A 23,865-nucleotide genomic window follows, 5' to 3' on the forward strand; every position below is an offset into this window, starting at 1 on the left:
GGGAGGTGACTTTATATAAAATGTATCTGACAGCACCAAGAAATGATCACGACAAAAACCAGCTAAAATGTGTCAACCTCACTTAAAAAGAAAAAAAGTCACAAGAGCTACATGTCCCAAGTAGAGGTTTTATTCAGATCCACAGAGCTGCAGCCTATGGACCGTATGAAATATACACTTCCAACACATGTATTTACAAGTCACCATACAGATAGCAACCGATTATAAAAGAACTTACTGAGGAGACCACAAGGATGTAAATCTCTAGGAGATGGATGTGGTGGTGGCCCCAGTGCTTCATAATGGATGAGACCATAGACCCCTGATACTTTAAATATGGACTTGAAATCAACTCAAGGATGACAGTAATTACATTGCTCTAGATTATTGGGATTGAGCAGTTTTTACGTGAACTCTTAATAAATATAGTATAAACCCCTTGCAACAACTGTACTGGTAATGGAGATATGTAACGACATACACTGGGAAGCAAAATAGAGTATGATCTCCAGCACTTCAAAAAAAGTTAAAAATATTTATTGAAGTTCTATTAAAAAAGATCCATCGATCATGAAAACAGTGAGGGGGGACACATTAAGAGAAATCCGACATGTTTTGGCTGGTCATGTTGGATTTCTCTTAGTGTCCCCCCTCACTGTTTTCATGATCGATGGATCTTTTTTAATAGAACTTCAATAAATATTTTTAACCTTCTTTGAAGCGCTGGAGATCATACTCTATTTTACTTGTCTGTGTTCTGCCTGAGGCCAGGGCAGCTCCGTGCACCACACCGATCCTGACCTGGACTTTAGGAAGGGTGAGCTGAACTACTTTTTCTATTTTCGACATACGCTGGGATCTCGTCATTGTAGTGAGGGGTACTTATCTTCATCATGTAATAAGCCACAAGAATAGGCTCGATATCATACTGTAACTTCAATAATGCAGACGAGGGCAGTTATTACAAGGTGTGGCAACTAAAAGATGACTAAGTACGGAATTAAAAAAAAAAAATTAAAGGGAACAATTGTCTAAAATATTCTTTAGAAACAAGCAAATCTTAGAATTACAAAATGTAAATTGACTTAAGAAAACAGATTTGGTTTTAGATCAATTTTCTAAAAACCATTCAAAATGCCATAATTTGAGCCAGAATTTTTAAGCATTGGGATTAGTGAATTAGTCCTATATACTTCAATTGTCAAGTCGTCTTTATTTTGCACCCAACATGAGATGTTGTTATTATATAAAAAGGTATGTGATGATGGCCATAAAGACTGGCGAGCACTATGAGTACTGACAGCTCCATCCCTGCCAGTATACAAGTTCCTGTAAAAAGAGGAGAATACGCATATGTGGAGCTTGTGTTCCTGGTGTCATGTACTTATAATGGCCAAAACAGTGAGGTCATCACATTTATTGTATTATAACCAGAGAAGCACTTGTCATGTCCTACAAGTAAAGCAGTCACTGGCGACAATTTCCCTAAGTTTCTAATGTCCGGCACACTTTATATAAAATCTGTAAGGAGCAGTCAAATCCTGAGGACCAACTTTTGATCCATCCATGTACAACTCAAGCAAAGATAGTCTCTTCCCTTCTCTTCTTTGTGAGGATGGTACCAGGCTTATGCTGGGCATCGGGATGGTTGGCCAACTCAGGAGGGCAAGAAGAAACCGGACTTTCAAGGATGGCCTGCTTAAGGTCGTAGAATACAGAGGAATCTTCTTTGGTGAGGAATGTGATGGCGACACCACTCTTACCAGCTCTTCCAGTTCTACCAATACGATGGATATAGTCTGAAGACGGAACAAAAGATACATTTCTCAGTAAGGTTATATAAAATATCAGTCTATTATTTGTTGGTAGTTTTCTTATGGAGATATAGTTGTGAAGTGGATGTGACATGTACAGACACAAAAATACATTACTACTTCATTCAAAGGGGTATTTTAACTACTATGAGCTATCACGTAACTACAGCACAAGTTCAGTCGGGTTTCGCCTGCAGAGATCCCGACCAATTGCTAGAACCAGGGAGAATGACTTACCTCCTGCAATCCCATAGACATTGATCAACCACACGTGACTGCTACTCCATTCAACCAGAGAACAGAAGTGCCTAATTCTAGCGATCGATAGTGATCTCAGTACTCGGACCCCACTCATTCTTGTAGATATCCCCTATCCACATGATGGAGTGATATCTTGTAAACACTGTGCTATCCCTTTAAATTAAGGTAAAAGAAAGTAAATCGCACAATAGGAATGATCTTACCTTCAATATTTTTAGCCATGTCATAGTTCACAACCATGGAGACATCCTGAATATCGATACCTCGACCAGCCACATCTGTAGCTACCAGTATATCCTTAGCTCCAGCCTTAAGATTAGACAGAGCAAATTCTCTCTGCTCCTGTCCTTTACCACCATGGAGCGTACAAGCATTGTACTGTGAAAAAAAAGGATAACGTGTAAGAGAGGCTGAAATGTGACTACACTTGAACTGTTCATATTTGTGAAAAACGGATGATGTGTGTGGACACACATCTGCGACAAAATCGGTTGAGCTGTCATTAGTAATATAACCTAAGGAACTACATAGGCGGACACATACCCCCATCTTCTCAAGTGACTTGGCCAGTACATCACAACCTTTCTTCTGGTTGACAAAGATGATAATTGGTGGATCAAAGCCTTTCTCCAGGATGGTGAGCAGTTTCTTCCTGTTGAACAGGAATCGAGCACAAATCATCAGGAATTCATTGAAAACACAATATGATTATTACTTCTCATTTCCAAAGTAACAACCACAATCTCCATGCACTTTACATTAGACAAGGAATACAATGGGAGTTTGGGAGAACATACCTCTTCTCTCCTTCAGACATGAGGAACACCTTCTGTTCAACTCTTTCATGAGGTTTACCAGCAGAGCCAATGTAGACCACCGCTGGACGACGAAGATAGCTCCTGGCCAGCCTCTCCACAGCGGGGGGCATGGTAGCCGTAAACATGACGGTCTAAGAAAGAAAGAAAAAAAAATGAAATTATTAAAGATGAGCGAACCCGAGGTTTGGTGTTTGTATCAAACACAGACTTTACAAAAGAAACAGCGTTCATGTGTGTTACATATGCAAACCACTCGCGCGAGCATCGCTGTGCTCGGGTACGCTTGATGCTCAGTCCAGTGTAAGCCGCTTGCAGTATTTGAATGGCGAGCACTGGGGTAACAACAGCGTGATCAGACGTAGTATGTGCAAAAAAATAAATAAAAACTGAATTAAAAAATGTAAAAACCTGGCTGCATGTGGGCAGAGACCCAACCAGCCCATTTAGTGACTTCCATTGGGGTTCAGGTCAAGTTCAGGTCCCAAACCTAAATTTATCTAAAGTACAACTGAATCCACCAAACCAAACTTTCACGGGTCTTCTCCTCTCTAGAAATTATCTAAAATATTACATAGCACAGGAAGACGGGAATTTTGTTTACTTACCGTAAATTCCTTTTCTTCTAGCTCCAATTGGGAGACCCAGACAATTGGGTGTATAGCTTCTGCCTCCGGAGGCCACACAAAGTATTACACTTAAAAGTGTAAAGCCCCTCCCCTTCTGCCTATACACCCCCCCGTGCATCACGGGCTCCTCAGTTTTGGTGCAAAAGCAGGAAGGAGGAAACTTATAAATTGGTCTAAAGTAAATTCAATCCGAAGGAAGTTCGGAGAACTGAAAACCATTCAACATGAACAACATGTGTACACAAAGAACAACAGCCCGAAGGGAACAGGGGCGGGTGCTGGGTCTCCCAATAGGAGCTAGAAGAAAAGGAATTTACGGTAAGTAAACAAAATTCCCTTCTTCTTTGTCGCTCCATTGGGAGACCCAGACAATTGGGACGTCCAAAAGCAGTCCCTGGGTGGGTAAAATAATACCTCGTAATAGAGCCGTAAAACGGCCCCTTCCTACAGGTGGGCAACCGCCGCCTGAAGGACTCGCCTACCTAGGCTGGCATCTGCCGAGGCATAGGTATGCACCTGATAGTGTTTCGTGAAAGTGTGCAGGCTCGACCAGGTAGCCGCCTGACACACCTGCTGAGCCGTAGCCTGGTGCCGCAAAGCCCAGGACGCACCCACGGCTCTGGTAGAATGGGCCTTCAGCCCTGAGGGAACCGGAAGCCCAGAAGAACGGTAAGCTTCGAGAATTGGTTCCTTGATCCACCGAGCCAGGGTTGATTTGGAAGCCTGTGACCCTTTACGCTGGCCAGCGACAAGGACAAAGAGTGCATCCGAGCGGCGCAGGGGCGCCGTACGAGAAGAAGGGAATTTTGTTTACTTACCGTAAATTCCTTTTCTTCTAGCTCCAATTGGGAGACCCAGACAGTGGTGTATAGCTACTGCCTCTGGAGGCCGCACAAAGAACTACACTTAAAAGTGTAAGGCCCCTCCCCTTCTGGCTATACACCCTCCCGTAGGAGTACGGATTCCTCAGTTTTAGTACCAAAGCAAGAAGGAGGAAAGCCAATAACAGTTTCAAAAACAAATTCAATCCGATAACAAGATCGGAGAACTTAAGAAACAACATGAACAACATGTGCACCCGAAAAACGAAACCCTAAGAACAAATAGGGCGGGTGCTGGGTCTCCCAATTGGAGCTAGAAGAAAAGGAATTTACGGTAAGTAAACAAAATTCCCTTCTTCTTTTTCGCTCCTAATTGGGAGACCCAGACAGTGGGACGTCCAAAAGCAGTCCCTGGGTGGGTAAAAAGATACCACATGAACGGGCTGTGAGACAGCCTCTTCCTACAGGTGGGCCACCGCCGCCTGAAGGACCTGTCTACCTAGGCTGGCATCTGCCGAAGCGTAGGTATGCACTTGATAGTGTTTGGTAAACGTGTGCAGACTCGACCAGGTAGCCGCCTGGCACACTTGCTGAGCCGTAGCCTGATGCCGCAATGCCCAGGACGCACCCACGGCTCTGGTAGAATGGGCCTTCAGTCCAGATGGAATCGGAAGCCCAGCAGAACGGTATGTGTGAAGAATTGGTTCCTTGATCCCCCGCGCCAGGGTGGATTTGGAAGCTTGCGATCCCTTATGCTGACCAGCGACTAGGACAAAGAGCGCATCAGAACGGCGTAGAGACGCCGTGCGAGAAATGTAAATCCTGAGTGCTCTCACCAGGTCCAACAGATGTAAACCCTTTTCAAATTGGTGAACTGGATGCGGACACAAAGATGGCAAAGTGATATCCTGATTGAGATGAAAGGAAGAAACCACCTTGGGAGAAAACTCTGGAATTGGACGCAGTACTACCTTGTCTTGGTGAAACACCAGGAAGGGAGATTTGCAAGATAACGCCGCTAGCTCGGACACTCTTCGAAGAGACGTGACCGCCACAAGAAAAACTACCTTTTGTGAAAGCCGAGAAAGGGGAACCTCTTTCAAAGGCTCGAAAGGCGGCTTCTGGAGAGCAATGAGAACCTTGTTCAGATCCCAGGGTTCCAATGGCCGTCTGTAAGGAGGAACGATATGACAAACTCCTTGGAGAAACGTGCGTACTTTAGAAAGCCGTGCCAAGCGCTTCTGAAAGAATACGGATAGCGCGGAGACTTGACCCTTAAGCGAGCTAAGCGACAAACCTTTTTCCAACCCAGACTGCAGGAAGGAAAGAAAATTGGCAATGCAAATGGCCAGGGAGAAAACCCTTGAGCCAAGCACCACGCTAAGAATATCTTCCACGTCCTGTGATAGATCTTAGCTGAGGATGGTTTTCTAGCCTGCCTCATTGTGGCAACAACTTCATGAGATAAACCTGAGGCCGCTAGGATCCAGGACTCAATGGCCACACAGTCAGGTTCAGGGCCGCAGAATTCAGATGGAAAAACGGCCCTTGAGACAGCAAGTCTGGTCGGTCTGGTAGTGCCCACGGTTGGCCCACCGTGAGATGCCACAGATCCGGGTACCACGACCTTCTTGGCCAATCTGGAGCGACGAGTATGGCTCGATGGCAGTCGGACTTGATTTTCCGGAGAACTCTGGGTAACAATGCTAGAGGTGGGAACACATAGGGGAGTCGGAATTGCGACCAATCCTGAACCAAGGCGTCTGCCGCCAGCGCTCGGTGATCGTGAGACCGTGCCATGAAAACTGGGACCTTGTTGTTGTGCCGTGACGCCATCAGATCGACGTCCGGCGTCCCCCAGCGGCAACAGATCTGCTGAAACACGTCCGGGTGAAGGGACCATTCTCCTGCGTCCATGCCCTGGCGACTGAGAAAGTCTGCTTCCCAGTTTTCCACGCCTGGGATGTGAACTGCGGATATGGTGGACGCTCTGCTTTCCACCCACGTCAAAATCCGCTGGACTTGTTGAAAAGCTTGGCGACTGCGTGTTCCCCCTTGGTGGTTGATGTACGCCACCGCCGTGGAATTGTCCGACTGAATCCGAATCTGCTTGCCTTCCAGCCATTGTTGGAAGGCTCGCAGGGCAAGATAGATTGCTCTGATTTCCAGAACATTGATCTGCAGGGTGGACTCTTCCTGAGTCCACGTCCCCTGAGCCCTGTGGTGGAGAAACACCGCTCCCCACCCTGATAGGCTCGCATCCGTCGTGACCACTGCCCAGGACGGGGGAAGGAACGACTTTTCCTGTGACAATGAGGTGGCTAGGAAATGCATGAGGCGCCTCAGTGAGTGCGACTGGCTCTGAAGGAGAGATTGCACTCCAGTCCGTAGCGAGCACTGCTTGTCCAGTGGAAGCCTCACTATCGCTGAGAGAGTATGAAACTCCATGCCAAGATAAGTCAGAGATTGGGTCGGGGTAAGATGAGACTTTGGAAAGTTGATAATCCACCCGAAACTCTGGAGAGTGTCTAGTGCCACCTTCAGACTGTGTTGGCATGCCTCTTGAGAGGGTGCCTTTATAAGCAGGTCGTCTAGATACGGGATGACCGAGTGACCCTGCGAGTGCAGAACAGCTACTACTGCTGCCATGACTTTGGTGAAGACCCGGGGGGCTGTTGCCAGACCGAAAGGTAACGCTACGAACTGTAGGTGTTCGTCGTGTATGACGAAGCGTAGGAAACGCTGATGCTCTGGTGCAATCGGCACGTGGAGATACGCATCTTTGATATCTATTGATGCTAGAAAATCTCCTTGAGACATTGAGGCTATGACGGAGCGTAGGGATTCAATCCGGAACCTCCTGACTTTTACGTGTCTGTTGAGCAACTTTAGATCCAGGACGGGTCGATACGATCCGTCCTTTTTTGGGACCACAAACAGATTGGAGTAAAAACCGTGACCTTGTTCCTGAAGAGGGACGGAGGTCACCACTCCTTCCGCCTTTAGAGCGGCCACCGCCTGCAACAGAGCATCGGCTCGGTCTGGTGGTGGAGAAGTTCTGAAGAAACGAGTTGGCGGACGAGAACTGAACTCTATCCTGTACCCGTGAGACAGAATATCCCTCACCCAACGGTCTTTGACGCGTGACAGCCAAATGTCGCCAAAGTGGGAAAGCCTCCCACCGACCACGGGTGTGGGAATCGGAGACCGCAAGTCAGGAGGACGCCGTCTTGGCAACGGTTCCTCCGGCTGTCCTTTTTGGGCGTGACTGAGACCTCCAAGAATCTGAGCGTCTCTGGTCTTTTTGAGTCTTTTTTGACGAGGCGAATTGGGACCTGCCCGGTCCTCGAAAGGACCGATAACCAGACTGACCCTTCCTCTGTTGGGGTTTGTTTTGTCTGTGTTGCGGTAAGGATGAGTCCTTACCCTTGGAGTGTTTGATGATTTCATCCAAACGCTCTCCAAACAATCGGTCACGAGAAAAAGGCAAATTGGTTAAGCACTTCTTGGAATGAGAATCTGCTTTCCAATGTCTCAACCACAGGACCCTACGCAAAACAACGGAGTTGGCTGACGCCACTGCCGTGCGGCTTGTAGCGTCAAGAACAGCATTAATCGCGTACGACGCGAATGCCGCCATTTGCGAGGTCAATGGTGCTACCTGCGGGGCAAATGCACGTGTGACTGAGTCGACTCGCGCAAGCCCGGCTGAGATAGCTTGGAGTGCCCATACGGCCGCACAAGAAGGCGCTAATGACGCTCCAATCGCTTCATAGATGGATTTCAGCCAGAGCTCCATCTGCCTGTCAGTGGCATCTTTAAGTGCCGCTCCATCTTCAACTGCAACCAAGGATCTAGCTGCAAGCCTGGAAATTGGAGGATCCACTTTTGGACACTGGGTCCAACCCTTGACCACCTCAGGGGGAAAAGGGTAGCGTGTATCTTTAAGCAGTTTAGGAAAACGCCTTTCAGGATAAGCGTGGGGTTTCTGGATTGCGTCTCTAAAGTCAGCGTGGTCCAGAAAAGTGCTTAATGTACGCTTAGGGTATCTGAAATGGATTCTCTCGTGCTGCGAAGCTGACTCCTCTACAAGAGGAGCTGGTGGGGAAATATTTAACATCTTATTGATGTTAAATATAAGATCATTAACTATGGCGTCACCATCTGGTGTATCTAGATTGAGAGCGGTCCCAGGATCAGAATCCTGATCAGTTACGTCCGCCTCATCACCCATAGATTCATCTCGCTGGGATCCTGACCATTGAGATGAATGTGAAGGCCCGTCATAGCGAGCCCGCTTAGGCTGCCCGGGGCCATCGTCCGAGTCAGAGTCTTCACCCTGAGGTGTATATGCCCGTCCCGGAGCTTGGAGGTAATTCAGCTGAGGGGGACCAGGGGGCAATGATTGCACAGTGTCCGTGGCCTGAAGTACAGGCCTAGCTCGCAATGTGTCAAGAATTTGTGACATAGTGAGAGACATTCTGTCAGCAAAAGCTGCAAACTCAGTTCCTGTCACCTGGACAGCATTCACAGGTGGTACACCCTGGGTCACGTCCAGCAGAGGTCCCGACTGTGCAAGCGCCGCAGGGGTGCCTTGGCACCCTTGCGTTTTACGGACGACATGCTGCTGGCTCTCTGCAATGTGAGAGAGTCTATAGCCAAAGGGCGACCAGCGCTATGTAATACCAAGTATTTGTAGAAACAAAATACTAAGAATACTAATAATACTACTGGCACAAGAGGGGGTGAGCCCTGAGGGCTGCTTACCGCCCGCTGAATAGCGGGTAAGAGGCGCAGAATTCCTTGTCTGGGTCTCCCCGGCTCCCCTCTGCAGCTCAGCGTGTCAGCAGGAATGGCTGCCGGCGTCTGTGGAGAGGGGCGGTCCGTGGGAGTTTCCAAACAAAAGTGCGGGAAACAGTGTCCCCTCTGTGCCGATTGTGAGGGCTGGAGTATGTAAAAACGACTCCAGCCCTCGGCGCTGATGCACTGGCCAGCGTCCCGCCCCTCTCCTGACTGGCAGGTCTGGGGGCGGGAACGAACGGAAGCAGGCCGCAAAAGCCGGGGACTCGAGTTATCAGCGCGGCCGCCGTAAAAGCGCGGGCCGCGCTGAAGTCCCCGGCGCACCACAAGTGCCAGCCGCGCCGCAGTCCCAGCGGCCGGCGCGACCGATTCCCAGAAGTGGCCAGCGTCCCGCCCCTCTCCTGACTGGCAGGTCTGGGGGCGGGAACGAACGGAAGCAGGCCGCAAAAGCCGGGGACTCGAGTTATCAGCGCGGCCGCCGTAAAAGCGCGGGCCGCGCTGAAGTCCCCGGCGCACCACAAGTGCCAGCCGCGCCGCAGTCCCAGCGGCCGGCGCGACCGATTCCCAGAGGTGTGCCTGCTTCAGCGAAGCTGAATGAGGCCATGGCACAAGCGCCGTAGCGCTGATGTCCCCCGGCGCACTACAACACCCAGCATGCTGCGGTGTGAGCGCCAAATGCACGGGGACACAGAGTACCTTGAGGAAGCAGGGCCATGTCCCTGATGTACTCCGCTCCATCCAGCATCTTCTCCAGGGGCTGTAGATGGAGCACGGTCTCAGTGCCTGGAGACCAGTAAATCCCACTTCACCCAGAGCCCTGTAACAAGGGATGGGGAAGGAATCAGCATGTGGGCTCCTGCCGCCGTACCCGCAATGGGTACCTCAACCTTACAAACACCTCCGACATACAGTGGGGTGAGAAGGGAGCATGCTGGGAGCCCTGTATGGGCCCTCTTTTCTTCCATCCGACATAGTCAGCAGCTGCTGCTGACTAAAAACAATGGAGCTATGCGTGCGTGTCTGACCTCCTGCGCACAAAGCTAAAACTGAGGAATCCGTACTCCTACGGGAGGGTGTATAGCCAGAAGGGGAGGGGCCTTACACTTTTAAGTGTAGTTCTTTGTGCGGCCTCCAGAGGCAGTAGCTATACACCACTGTCTGGGTCTCCCAATTAGGAGCGAAAAAGAAATGTAGAATCTGAGTGCTCTCACCAGATCTAACAAGTGCAAATCCTTTTTACATTGGTGAACTGGATGAGGACAAAAAGAAGGTAAGGAGATATCCTGATTGAGATGAAAGGCAGATACCACCTTAGGGAGAAATTCCGGAACCGGACGCAGAACCACCTTGTCCTGGTGAAACACCAGGAAAGGGGCTTTGCATGACAGCACTGCTAGCTCAGACACTCTCCGAAGTGATGTGACTGCTACTAGGAAGACCACTTTCTGCGAAAGGCGTGAAAGAGAAATATCCTTCATTGGCTCGAAAGGTGGTTTCTGAAGAGCCATCAGCACCCTGTTCAGATCCCAGGGTTCTAACGGACGCTTGTAAGGAAGGAAAGAAAAGTGGGCAAGGCAAATGGCCAGGGAGTAAAACCCTGATCAGAGCACCAGGATAAGAATATCCTCCACGTCCTGTGGTAGATCTTGGCGGACGTTGGTTTCCTAGCCTGTCTCATAGTGGCAATGACCTCTTGAGATAACCCTGAAGACGCTAGGATCCAGGACTCAATGGCCACACAGTCAGGTTGAGGGCCGCAGAATTCAGATGGAAAAACGGCCCTTGAGACAGCAAGTCTGGTCGGTCTGGTAATGCCCACGGTTGGCCTACCGTGAGATGCCATAGATCCGGGTACCACGACCTCCTCGGCCAGTCTGGAGCGACGAGGATGGCGCGGCGGCAGTCGGACCTGATCTTGCGTAACACTCTGGGCAGCAGTGCCAGAGGAGGAAACACATAAGGCAGTTGAAACTGCGACCAATCCTGAACTAATGCGTCTGCCGCCAGAGCTCTGTGATCTTGAGACCGTGCCATGAATGCCGGGACCTTGTTGTTGTGCCGGGACGCCATTAGGTCGACGTCCGGCATCCCCCAGCGGCAACAGATCTCTTGAAACACGTCCGGGTGAAGGGACCATTCCCCTGCGTCCATGCCCTGGCGACTGAGAAAGTCTGCTTCCCAGTTTTCTACGCCCGGGATGTGAACTGCGGATATGGTGGAGGCTGTGGCTTCCACCCACAGCAGAATCCGCCGGACTTCCTGGAAGGCTTGCCGACTGCGTGTTCCGCCTTGGTGATTTATGTATGCCACCGCGGTGGAGTTGTCCGACTGAATTCGGATCTGCTTGCCTTCCAGCCACGGCTGGAACGCCTTTAGGGCAAGATACACTGCCCTTATCTCCAGAACATTGATCTGAAGGGAGGACTCTGGCTGAGTCCAGGTACCCTGAGCCCTGTGGTGGAGAAAGACCGCTCCCCACCCTGACAGACTCGCGTCCGTCGTGACCACCGCCCAGGATGGGGGTAGGAAGGATTTCCCCTTCGACAATGAAGTGGGAAGAAGCCACCACCGAAGGGAGGCTTTGGCTGCCTGAGAAAGGGAGACGTTCCTGTCGAGGGACGTCGACTTCCTGTCCCATTTGCGGAGAATGTCCCATTGAAGTGGACGCAGATGAAACTGCGCAAAAGGAACTGCCTCCATTGCTGCCACCATCTTCCCTAGGAAGTGCATGAGGCGCCTCAAGGGGTGTGACTGGCCTTGAAGGAGAGATTGCACCCCTGTCTGTAGTGAACGCTGTTTGTCCAGCGGAAGCTTCACTATCGCTGAGAGAGTATGAAACTCCATGCCAAGATATGTCAGTGATTGGGCCGGTGTCAGATTTGACTTTGGGAAATTGATGATCCACCCGAATCTCTGGAGAGTCTCCAGAGCAATGTTCAGGCTGTGTTGGCATGCCACTCGAGAGGGTGCCTTGACAAGCAGATCGTCTAAGTAAGGGATCACCGAGTGTCCCTGAGAGTGTAGGACTGCTACCACTGTTGCCATGACCTTGGTGAAAACCCGTGGGGCTGTCGCCAGGCCGAAAGGCAGTGCCACGAACTGAAGGTGTTCGTCCCCTATGGCGAAACGCAGGAAGCGCTGATGCTCTGGTGCAATCGGTACGTGGTGATAAGCATCTTTGATGTCAATTGATGCTAGGAAATCTCCTTGGGACATGGAGGCGATGACGGAGCGGAGCGATTCCATCCGGAACCGCCTGGTTTTTACGTGTTTGTTGAGCAGTTTTAGGTCCAGAACAGGACGGAAAGATCCCTCCTTTTTTGGCACCACAAACAAGTTGGAGTAAAAACCGTGACCCTGTTGCTGAAGAGGAACAGGGATCACCACTCCTTCTGCCTTCAGAGTGCTCACTGCCTGAAGAAGAGCATCGGCTCGCTCGGGGGGCGGAGATGTTCTGAAGAATCGAGTCAGAGGACGAGAGCTGAACTCTATCCTGTAACCGTGAGACAGAATGTCTCTCACCCAACGGTCTTGAACCTGTGGCAGCCAGGCGGCGCAAAAGCGGGAGAGCCTGCCACCGACCGAGGATGCGGTTTGAAGAGGCCGAAAGTCATGAGGAGGCCGCTTTGGGAGCGGTTCCTCCGGCGGTCTTTTTAGGGCGTGACTTAGACCGCCATGAATTGGAGTTCCTCTGACCCTTCTGTGGCCTGTTGGACGAGGAGAATTGAGACCTGCCCGCGGGCCGAAAGGACCGAAACCTCGATTGTACCTTCCGTTGTTGAGGTCTGTTTGGTTTGGACTGGGGTAAGGATGAGTCCTTTCCCTTGGACTGTTTAATGATTTCATCCAATCGCTCACCAAACAGGCGGTCGCCAGAAAATGGCAAACCGGTTAAGAACTTTTTGGAAGCAGAGTCTGCCTTCCATTCACGTAGCCACATGGCCCTGCGGACTGCCACCGAATTGGCGGATGCTACCGCCGTACGGCTCGCAGAGTCCAGGATAGCATTAATGGCGTAGGACGCAAACGCCGACGCCTGAGAGGTTAAGGACACCACCTGCGGAGCAGAGGCACGTGTGACTGCATTAATCTGCGAGTGACAAGCTGCGATAGCTTGGAGTGCCCATACGGCTGCGAATGCCGGAGCAAAGGACGCGCCGATAGCTTCATAGATGGATTTCAACCAGAGCTCCATCTGTCTGTCAGTGGCATCTTTGAGTGATGCCCCATCTTCCACTGCAACTATGGATCTAGCCGCCAGTCTGGAGACTGGAGGATCCACCTTGGGACACTGAGCCCAACCCTTGACAACGTCAGGGGGGAAAGGATAACGTGTGTCCTTAAGGCGCTTAGAAAAGCGCTTATCTGGACAAGCTCGGTGTTTCTGGACTGCCTCTCTGAAGTCGGAGTGATCCAGAAAAGTACTCATTGTACGCTTGGGAAACCTAAAACGGAATTTCTCCTGCTGAGAAGCTGACTCCTCAATTGGAGGAGCTGGGGGAGAAAGATCCAACACCTGATTGATGGACGCTATAAGGTCATTCACTATGGCGTCTCCTTCAGGTGTATCTAGGTTGAGAGCGGCCTCAGGATCAGAATCCTGATCTGCCACCTCCGCTTCATCCTCTAGAGAGTCCTCCTGCTGAGACCCTGAGCAGTGTGATGAAGTCGAGGGAAGCTCCCAGCGAGCCCGCTTAGGCGGTCTGGGACTGCGGTCCGTGTCGGAGACCTCACCGTGGGACCTATGAGTCACCCCAGGAGCACTTTGCTGCTCCAACCGAGGGGGGCCTGGGGTCAATGATTCAACAGTGCCCGGGGCCTGTGTTACCGGTCTGGACTGCAAGGCTTCTAGTATCTTAGCAGACCATTTATCCATAGACTCAAAGTTTGTCAGCGAATACTGCAAACTCCGTCCCTGTCACCTGGACAGTGGTAGCAGGTGGTTCCACCTGGGTCACCAGTGGCAGGGGCTCCGGCTGAGTAAGTGCCACAGGGGCCGAGCATTGCACACAATGAGGGTAGGTGGAACCTGCCGGTAGCATAGCCGCACATGAGGTACAGGTTGCAAAGTAAGCCTGTGCTTTGGCACCCTTGCTTTTTTCGGACGACATGCTGTTGTCTCCTCTGAGTACAATCCGGGAGGGTATATAGCCAAAAATCAACAGTGCGGCCGTACAGAGTAAATGTATAGCATATAAGCATATATATATATACACTTCGGCACCCAGGGGGGCCAGCACCTAGTAACAGGTGCGGCTTACCGACCGCCCAAAGCGGTTGTGTGACCACCAGATTCCCTGCCTGGGCCTCCCAGAGCCGTGTTGTCTCTCCTCTCCAGCTTCAGAAGTGCTGACAGGAATGGCTGCCGGCGTTCTGTGAGGAGGAGGGGGCCGTGGGCGTGCCCTAGAAAGTGCGGGAATCTGGTGCCCCACGGTGCTCAGTGAGGGAGGAGGAGGATACAAAGTATGCTCCAGCCCTCAGCGCTGACGTCCAGTGCAGCTTCCCTCCCTTCCCCTGACTGGCAGGCCCGGGGGCGGGAGTATGCGGTACTAGGCCGCAGAAGCCGGGGACTAAAGTTATAAGCGCGGCCGGCAAACAAGCGCGGCCAGCGCGGTAGTCCCCGGCGCACTAACACACCCAGCAGTGCTGCAGCGTGTATGACACAAGCGCTCCATGCGCCGTCCCCAAGGGGACACAGAGTACCTCACAGTAGCAGGGCCTTGTCCCTGACGATACTCGGCTCCTGTCCAGCAGATTCCCCAGGGGCTGCGGAGAGGGAGCACGGTCCCAGTGTCTGGAGACCGATTAGGATCCCACTTCACCCAGAGCCCTTAAGGGATGGGGAAGGAAAACAGCATGTGGCTCCTGCCTATGTACCCGCAATGGGTACCTCAACCTTAACAGCACCGCCGACCAGAGTGGGGTGAGAAGGGAGCATGCCGGGGGCCCTGTTATGGGCCCTCTTTTCTTCCATCCGATATAGTCAGCAGCTGCTGCTGACTAAATTGTGGAGCTATGCGTGCATGTGTGCCTCCTTCGCACAAAGCATAAAAACTGAGGAGCCCGTGATGCACGGGGGGGTGTATAGGCAGAAGGGGAGGGGCTTTACACTTTTAAGTGTAATACTTTGTGTGGCCTCCGGAGGCAGAAGCTATACACCCAATTGTCTGGGTCTCCCAATGGAGCGACAAAGAAAACAAAAATGCTAGAAATTCTAAAATCCAACTCACTTGTCTGTACTTGTGCTTTCCAGACTCAAAGTTTGCAATCATTTTCTCTGGGTCTTCTGCCTCATCCGTATCAGGCTTCTGATTGGTGACCGGCATGTGTTCTAAAATCTTCTGGACATCCGGTTCAAAACCCATGTCAATCATACGGTCAGCTTCATCCAGTACCACGTATGTGCATCGACTCAGGACTAAGTAGCGGTTTTCCAGCACATCAATCAGACGTCCAGGAGTGGCGATAACAATCTATAGGGAAGAATAGTAAGACCTCTTTATAATGAATAGTTCAAAGGATGTGAGTTTAGGAAGACATTGCAGAAGGGAACAGAGACGGCACAAAAAACAATGCAGACTAGCCTCACAAAGAAAGATAGAAGCAGATGTATATACATATGAAATGTAAATCAGGTAGTTTTCTTATCCACGAGTCATGACACTGCCCCAATGTCCTCTTCAGAATCACAGAAGCATCATTCATTACCCATGAAGCCAATTTGGGTGCAGACTGTACATCACAGTAGATTCACTGTTTCCACCTCTCCAAAATGTCTCAGGTAATGCATAATGGTCCCATAACAAAAATACATAGTAACTTCAACAGGAGCAAGATATTGAATGAATGTGCTGGTTTAAGAAACAGGGAAAAAGTCTTTACAACCATCGACAAAATAGACTATACGCACACTTCTAAAAAGCAAAGAAGCAAGACTCACCTCACAGCCCATTCGCAACCGGAATCCCTGATCCTCACGAGAAATACCACCAATGACCGCTACAGTTCGAATACCCAGGGGTTTTCCAAACTTGATTGTTTCCTCCTCAATCTGCTGAGCCAATTCTCTGGTTGGTGCCAGAATAATGGCATATGGTCCCTGATCAGACTCCTCAATCCTACAAAATGTGAAGCAAGCGGGCATGTTTTCAAAAGGCAATTAACGCAGGATTACACAATTTGGGATTTAATCTATAATTTCTTCTGATTAATCCTTCTAGGTTGGAATACAATACACATTACATGTTGAGAGGCTACTGAGATCTCTGACCTGTCAATCTTGGGCAGAGTTGTGATCCAGACCAACAGGGGAATGAGGAAGGCGGCAGTTTTACCACTGCCAGTCTCGGCCACACCAATGATGTCACGATTCTGTAGCCCAATAGGAATGGCTTGTCTCTGGATAGGTGTGGGCTCCTGCAAAATGTACAAAAAAACAAGAAAATAATTAATTACTTTTTGTTTTTTTAAAAAAAAAAAAAAAAAAGCAAATAAAACGTTAAAAATGTGCCATTAATGACATGCCTGAATGAGACTTCTCTGCTGCTAAATCTCACTCTGAAATTATTGGAAATCACTGGCCTCATGACGGGGTTCACTGGCACTGCTGTCTTTTCCATATGAAGACCGTGACACTGCTGACTACAGATATCTGCAGGGACGTGCGCCTGTCCTATAATAATGAACAGAACATGGGCATGATACCTGATGACCATACACAAGCCCTGGGGCTTATCGGTAGACATGAAGTCATCAGCACCTGCTCATCTGTTCATGGTGAAGCGAGCCTAAAGGCCCAGTCACACTAAACTTACCAGCGATCCCAACAACAATACAACCTGATAGGGATCGCTGGTAAGTTGCTAGGAGGTCGCTGGTGAGATGTCACACTAAGCGACGCTCCAGCGATCGCAACAGCAACCTGACCTGGCAGGGATCGCTGGAGCGTCGCTACACGGGTTGCTGGTGAGCTGTCACACAGGCAGATCTCACCAGCAACCAGTGACCAGCCCCCAGCGCCGCATCGGGTTAATTACCCGATGTGTACTCCGCTATGTGTGCAGGCAGCAGGAGCCGGCTTCTGCGGACGCTGGTAACCACGGTAAACATCGGGTAACCAAGAAGCCCTTACCTTGGTTACCCGATATTTACCTTCGTTACCAGCGTCCGCCACTCTCACGCTGTCAGTGCCTGCTCCCTATTCCCTGCACTCCTAGCCACAGTACACATTGGGTTAATTACCCGATGTGTACTCCGGCTACGTGTTCAGAGAGCAGGGAGCCGGCACTGACAGCGTGAGAGCGGCGGACGCTTGTAACGAAGGTAAATATCGGGTAACCAAGGTAAGGGCTTCTTGGTTACCCGATGTTTACCGTGGTTACCAGCGTCCGCAGAAGCCGGCTCCTGCTGCCTGCACATTTAGTTGTTGCTCTGTCGCTGTCACACACAGTGATCTGTGCTTCACAGCGGGAGAGCAACAACTACATAATGGTCCAGGACATTCAGCAACAACCAACGACCTCACAGCAGGGGCCAGGTTGTTGCTGGATGTCACACACAGCAACATCGCTAGCAACATCGCTGTTACGTCACAAAAGTTGTTCCTTAGCAGCGATGTTGCTAGCGATGTTGCTTAGTGTGAAGTGGCCTTAACAGGACAATGCCCTTATCCCTTGTAGACTGTGAGCCCTCGCGGGCAGGGACCTCTCTCCTCCTGTACCTGTCTGTGTCTCGTATTGTTTATGATTATTGTACTTGTCCCTATTACGTACACCCCTTTCACATGTAAAGCGCCATGGAATTGATGGCGCTATAATATTATTATTATTATTATTATTAACCCCTTCACCCCTGGGCGATATTCCGTTTGTTTTTTTCGCTCCCCTTCTTCCGAGAGCCGTAACTTTTTAATTTTTCTGTGAATCTTGCCATGTGAGGGCTTATTTTTTGCGCGACGAGTTCTATTTTTAAATGAAACCATACGTTTTACCATATAGTGTACTGGAAAACTACAAAAAAAAAAAAAAAAAAATACAAGTGCAAAAAAAAAGTGTGATTGCATGATTGTTTTTGAGATATTTTATTCACTTTGTTCTCTATATGGTAAAACTGATGTTTCGGTGTGATGCCTCAGGTCAGTAAGAGTTCGTGAATACCAAAAATGTATAGGTTTACTTTTATCTAAGGGGTTAAAAAAAAATTTCAGAAATTTGTCCAAAAAAAAACATTTTCCGTGATCTGTAGCATTCTCATTTTTCAGGATCTATGGCTCAGTGATGGCTTATACGCATCTTAAGCTATGTTTTTAATGACACCATCTTTGCGCAGAAGCGCCTTTTTATCGCCTGATAGCGCAAAATTCATGGCGACCAAAAAAAAAACGTAATTTTGGCGTTTGGAATTTTTTTGTTGCTACACCGTTTGCCAATCAGATTATTTTTTATTTTGTTAGATCGGGCATTTCTGAACACAGGGATAGCAAATGTGTGTATATTTTTATTTTTTTAACCCTTTAATTTTGAATGGGGCAACTGGGGTGTGATTTGAACTTTTAGGTGTTATATATATTTTTTTTTAATTTTAAGACTTTTTTTATTTTACTACACCCCATAGTGGACTATAACGATCAGCAGTCTGATCGCTTATTCCTTTGTGTAGATCAGAGCAGCACAATAGCAGCTCTCGTCTCACACACGGCCCTCTGCCAGCTGTAAGAGGAACTGACTCATGATAATTACAAGAGTCATCACATGACCCTGTGCTACCATCGGATCCACACGATCACATCACGTTACTTCCGATGGCACCGGGTAAGGTGAATGCTTACCGCAGCCCAGTTACATTGTGCTGTGACATTTTCACAGCGCACTGTAAGGGGTTAACAGGCACGAGTGGGTAGCGAATCCACTCGTGCTTGATGGCCGCACATGTCAGCTGTTCAATTCAGCAGATATTTACAGCAATCGCTGCCGGCGGCAGCATGCAGGGATTAACCTGACACAATCCATGACGTACCCATGACGTACCGTATTTTTCGGACCATAAGATGCACTTTTTTTCCCCCAAATGTTGGGGGAAAGTTGGGGGTGCGTCTTATGGTCTGACTATAGGGCTGCGGCTGGGAATGAGGGTGCTGCAGGTCATCGGGGGCACGAGCAGGCAGCAGCAGCGCCTGCCGTGACCACGTGGGCCCGCTCATTACATATGCACGCCCATCCTCCCGCCCATCTCTCAGCACTGAAGTCGGCGCTGACAGGTGGGCGGGAGGACGAGCGGGGACACGCGCATAGCAAAGAGCCGGCCGCATGATCACCCCTGGCAATTACAGCCTGGAGTGATCATGTGCGGCTGTATTCACTGCCCCCCGCGCGTCATTACCAGCGCGGGGTGCAGTGAATCAGTACACTCACCCGTCCCCGTGTGTGGAGCCGCCCCCCTGCTGCACGCGATGTCTTCCTGTCTGTGCCGGTCAGCTGATCTGTGCTGAGCCGGTCAGCTGATCGGCACAGACAGGAAGACATCGCGATGCAGCAGGGGAACGGCTCCACACACACAGGTCAGTGGCGCAGAGAGGAAGATGATCGGTGCTGCAGGGAGTGAGGAAAAGGTGAGTATAAACGTTTATTTTTTTCTCTGTGCTATAGGATACAGGCCATATACCAGGATGGTATATGAGCACGATGGGGGCATATAGCAGGATGGGAGTATATGAGCAGGCTGGATGGGGGGGGGGGTATGTGAACAGGCTGGATGGGGGGGGGGGGGGGTATGTGAACAGGCTGGATGGGGGGGGGGGGGGTATTTGAACAGGCTGGATGGGGGGGGGGGGTATGTGAACAGGCTGGATGGGGGGGGGGGGGTATGTGAACAGGCTGGATGGGGGGGGGGGGGTATGTGAACAGGCTGGATGGGGGGGGGGTATGTGAACAGGCTGGATGGGGGGGGGTGTATGAACAGGCTGGATGGGGGGGGTGTATGTGAACAGGCTGGATGGGGGGGGTGTATGTGAACAGGCTGGATGGGGGGGTGTATGTGAACAGGCTGGATGGGGGGGGTGTATGTGAACAGGCTGGATGGGGGGGTATGTGAACAGGCTGGATGGGGGGGGTATGTGAACAGGCTGGATGGGGGGGTATGTGAACAGGCTGGGTGGGGGGGGTATGTGAACAGGCTGGATGGGGGGGGTATGTGAACAGGCTGGATGGGGGGGGTATGTGAACAGGCTGGAAGGGGGGGGGTATGTGAACAGGCTGGATGGGGGGGTATTTGAACAGGCTGGATGGGGGGGTATTTGAACAGGCTGGATGGGGGGGGTATGTGAACAGGCTGGATGGGGGGGGGGTATGTGAACAGGCTGGATGGGGGGGGTGTATGTGAACAGGCTGGATGGGGGGGGGTATGTGAACAGGCTGGATGGGGGTTTATAGCAGGATCATATACAAGGCAGGAGGATCATTACCAGGATGGGGTACCTTAGTAGAGAATTTGGGGACATTACCCCCATAACAGTGTCAGCAGCAGATCCTCGCCCCATAACAGTGTGTCATGACCACATTTTTTGCTTAAAGTTTTATTTTCCCATTTTCCTCCTCTAAAACCAGGGTGCGTCTTATAGTCCGGTGCGTCTTATAGTCCGAAAAGAAGGGAATTTTGTTTACGTAAATTCCTTTTCTTCTAGCTCCTATTGGGAGACCCAGACAATTGGGTGTATAGCTACTGCCTCCGGAGGCCACACAAAGTATTACACTTTAAAAAGTGTAACCCCTCCCCTCTGCCTATACACCCTCCCGTGCATCACGGGCCCATCAGTTTTGGTGCCAAAGCAGGAAGGAGGAAACTTATAAATTGGTCTAAGGTAAATTCAATCCGAAGGATGTTCGGAGAACTGAAACCATGAACCAAAAGAACAATTCAACATGAACAACATGTGTACACAAAAGAACAACAGCCCGAAGGGAACAGGGGCGGGTGCTGGGTCTCCCAATAGGAGCTAGAAGAAAAGGAATTTACGGTAAGTAAACAAAATTCCCTTCTTCTTTGTCGCTCCATTGGGAGACCCAGACAATTGGGACGTCCAAAAGCAGTCCCTGGGTGGGTAAAAGAATACCTCGATAAAAAAAGCCGAAACAACGGCCCCCTCTTACAGGTGGGCAACCGCCGCCTGAAGGACTCGCCTACCTAGGCTGGCATCTGCCGAAGCATAGGTATGCACCTGATAGTGTTTTCGTGAAAGTGTGCAGACTCGACCAGGTAGCCGCCTGACACACCTGCAGAGCCGTAGCCTGGTGCCGCAATTCCCAGGCCGCACCCACGGCTCTGGTAGAATGGGCTTTCAGCCCTGAAGGAATCGGAAGCCCAGAAGAACGGTAGGCTTCAAAAATCGGTTCCTTGATCCACCGAGCCAAGGTTGACTTGGAAGCCTGCGACCCCTTACGCTGGCCAGCGACAAGGACAAAGAGCGCATCAGAGCGGCGCAGTGGCGCCGTGCGAGACACGTAGATCCGGAGTGCTCTCACTAGATCTAACAAATGCAAATCCTTTTCATATTGGTGAATTGGATGAGGGCAAAATGAAGGTAAGGAGATATCCTGATTGAGATGAAAAGTGGACACCACCTTAGGGAGGAAGTCCGGGACCGGACGCAGAACCACCTTATCCTGGTGAAATACCAGGAAAGGGCCTTTGCATGACAGCGCTGCAAGCTCTGACACTCTACGGAGTGAAGTAACCGCCACTAGAAATGCCACCTTCTGCGAAAGACGTGATAGAGAGACATCCCACAGCGGCTCAAAAGGTGGTTTTTGAAGAGCCCGTAGAACCATGTTGAGATCCCAGGGTTCCAGCGGACGCTTGTAAGGTGGGACTATGTGGCAAACTCCCTGCAGGAACGTGCGGACCTGCGGAAGCCTGGCTAGACGCTTTTGAAAAAACACGGAAAGCGCCGAGACTTGACCTTTGAGAGAGCCGAGAGACAAACCCTTGTCCAATCCCGATTGAAGGAAGGAAAGAAACCTGGGTAAGGCAAACGGCCAGGGGGTAAACCCCCTCTCACAGCACCAGGCTAAGAAGATCCTCCAAGTTCTGTGATAGATCTTGGCTGACGTTGGTTTCCTGGCCTGTCTCATAGTGGCAATGACATCTTGAGATAACCCTGAGGACGCTAAGAGCCAGGACTCAATGGCCACACAGTCAGGTTGAGGGCCGCAGAATTTAGATGGAAAAGAAGGGAATTTTGTTTACTTACCGTAAATTCCTTTTCTTCTAGCTCCAATTGGGAGACCCAGACAATTGGGTGTATAGCTACTGCCTCCGGAGGCCACACAAAGCATTACACTTAAAAGTGTAAGGCCCCTCCCCTTCTGCCTATACACCCCCCGTGGGATCACGGGTTCCTCAGTTTTAGTGCCAAAGCAAGAAGGAGGAAAGCCAATAACTGGTTTAAGAACAAATTCAATCCGAAGGAACATCGGAGAACCGAAACCATTCAACATGAACAACATGTGTACCCGAAAAAACAAAAATCCCTAAGCAAACAGGGCGGGTGCTGGGTCTCCCAATTGGAGCTAGAAGAAAAGGAATTTACGGTAAGTAAACAAAATTCCCTTCTTCTTTGGCGCTCCATTGGGAGACCCAGACAATTGGGACGTCCAAAAGCAGTCCCTGGGTGGGTATAATAACCCCTCGTGATAGGACCGTAAAAACAGCCCTACCCTACAGGTGGGCAGTCGCCGCCTGAAGGACTTGTCTACCTAGGCTGGCGTCCGCCGAAGCGTAGGTATGCACTTGATAGTGTTTGGTAAAAGTGTGCAGACTCGACCAGGTAGCCGCCTGGCACACCTGCTGAGCCGTAGCCTGGTGTCGTAATGCCCAGGACGCACCCACGGCTCTGGTAGAATGGGCCTTCAGCCCTGAGGGAACCGGAAGCCCAGCAGAACGGTAGGCTTCAAGAATTGGTTCCTTGATCCACCGAGCCAGGGTGGATTTGGAAGCTTGCGACCCTTTGCGCTGACCAGCGACAAGGACAAAGAGTGCATCCGAGCGGCGCAGGGGCGCCGTGCGGGAAATGTAGATCCTGAGCGCTCTCACGAGATCCAACAAATGCAAATCCTTTTCACATTGATGAACTGGATGAGGGCACAAGGAAGGCAAGGAGATATCCTGATTAAGATGAAACGGGGATACCACCTTAGGGAGAAACTCCGGAATCGGGCGCAGAACCACCTTGTCCTGGTGAATCACCAGGAAGGGAGATTTGCATGACAGCGCTGCTAGCTCGGACACTCTCCGGAGAGACGTGACCGCTACTAGAAAGGCCACTTTCTGTGAAAGGCGAGAAAGGGAAACATCCCTCATAGGCTCGAAAGGCGGCTTCTGAAGAACAATTAGAACCCTGTTCAGATCCCAGGGCTCTAACGGCCGCTTGTAAGGAGGGACGATATGACAGACCCCTTGCAGGAACGTGCGTACCTGAGGAAGTCGTGCTAGGCGCTTCTGAAAAAATACAGATAGCGCTGAGACTTGCCCCTTGAGGGAGCTGAGCGACAAACCTTTTTCCAACCCGGATTGCAGGAAGGAAAGAAAAGTAGGCAATCCAAATGGCCAGGGAGAGACTCCCTGAGCAGAGCACCAAGACAAGAATATTTTCCACGTCCTGTGGTATATCTTGGCGGAGGTAGGTTTTCTGGCCTGTCTCATGGTGGCAATGACTTCTTGAGACAATCCTGAA

The 23,865-nt window shown here is 50.4% G+C and overlaps 1 protein-coding gene across 1 annotated transcript in view; it reads right to left on the bottom strand.

Annotated features, from left to right (window-relative positions):
• Window positions 1–1,193: 1,193 nt before the first annotated feature.
• The window catches only part of DDX23 (DEAD-box helicase 23), a 75,508-nt gene continuing 52,836 nt past the window's right edge, over window positions 1,194–23,865 (bottom strand). The window contains exons 11-17 of the mRNA XM_075336928.1: window positions 16,411–16,556; window positions 16,081–16,258; window positions 15,371–15,613; window positions 2,873–3,024; window positions 2,619–2,727; window positions 2,279–2,453; window positions 1,194–1,799 (exon numbers count right to left, since the gene is read on the bottom strand). Of these exons, the coding sequence (XP_075193043.1) occupies window positions 1,576–1,799; window positions 2,279–2,453; window positions 2,619–2,727; window positions 2,873–3,024; window positions 15,371–15,613; window positions 16,081–16,258; window positions 16,411–16,556 (1,227 nt within the window). The 3' untranslated portion in view covers window positions 1,194–1,575. The remainder of the gene's footprint in view (window positions 1,800–2,278; window positions 2,454–2,618; window positions 2,728–2,872; window positions 3,025–15,370; window positions 15,614–16,080; window positions 16,259–16,410; window positions 16,557–23,865) is intronic.

This window comes from Anomaloglossus baeobatrachus, chromosome 2 (genome assembly GCF_048569485.1).
Source record: "Anomaloglossus baeobatrachus isolate aAnoBae1 chromosome 2, aAnoBae1.hap1, whole genome shotgun sequence".
Taxonomy (NCBI): Eukaryota; Metazoa; Chordata; class Amphibia; order Anura; family Aromobatidae; genus Anomaloglossus; species Anomaloglossus baeobatrachus.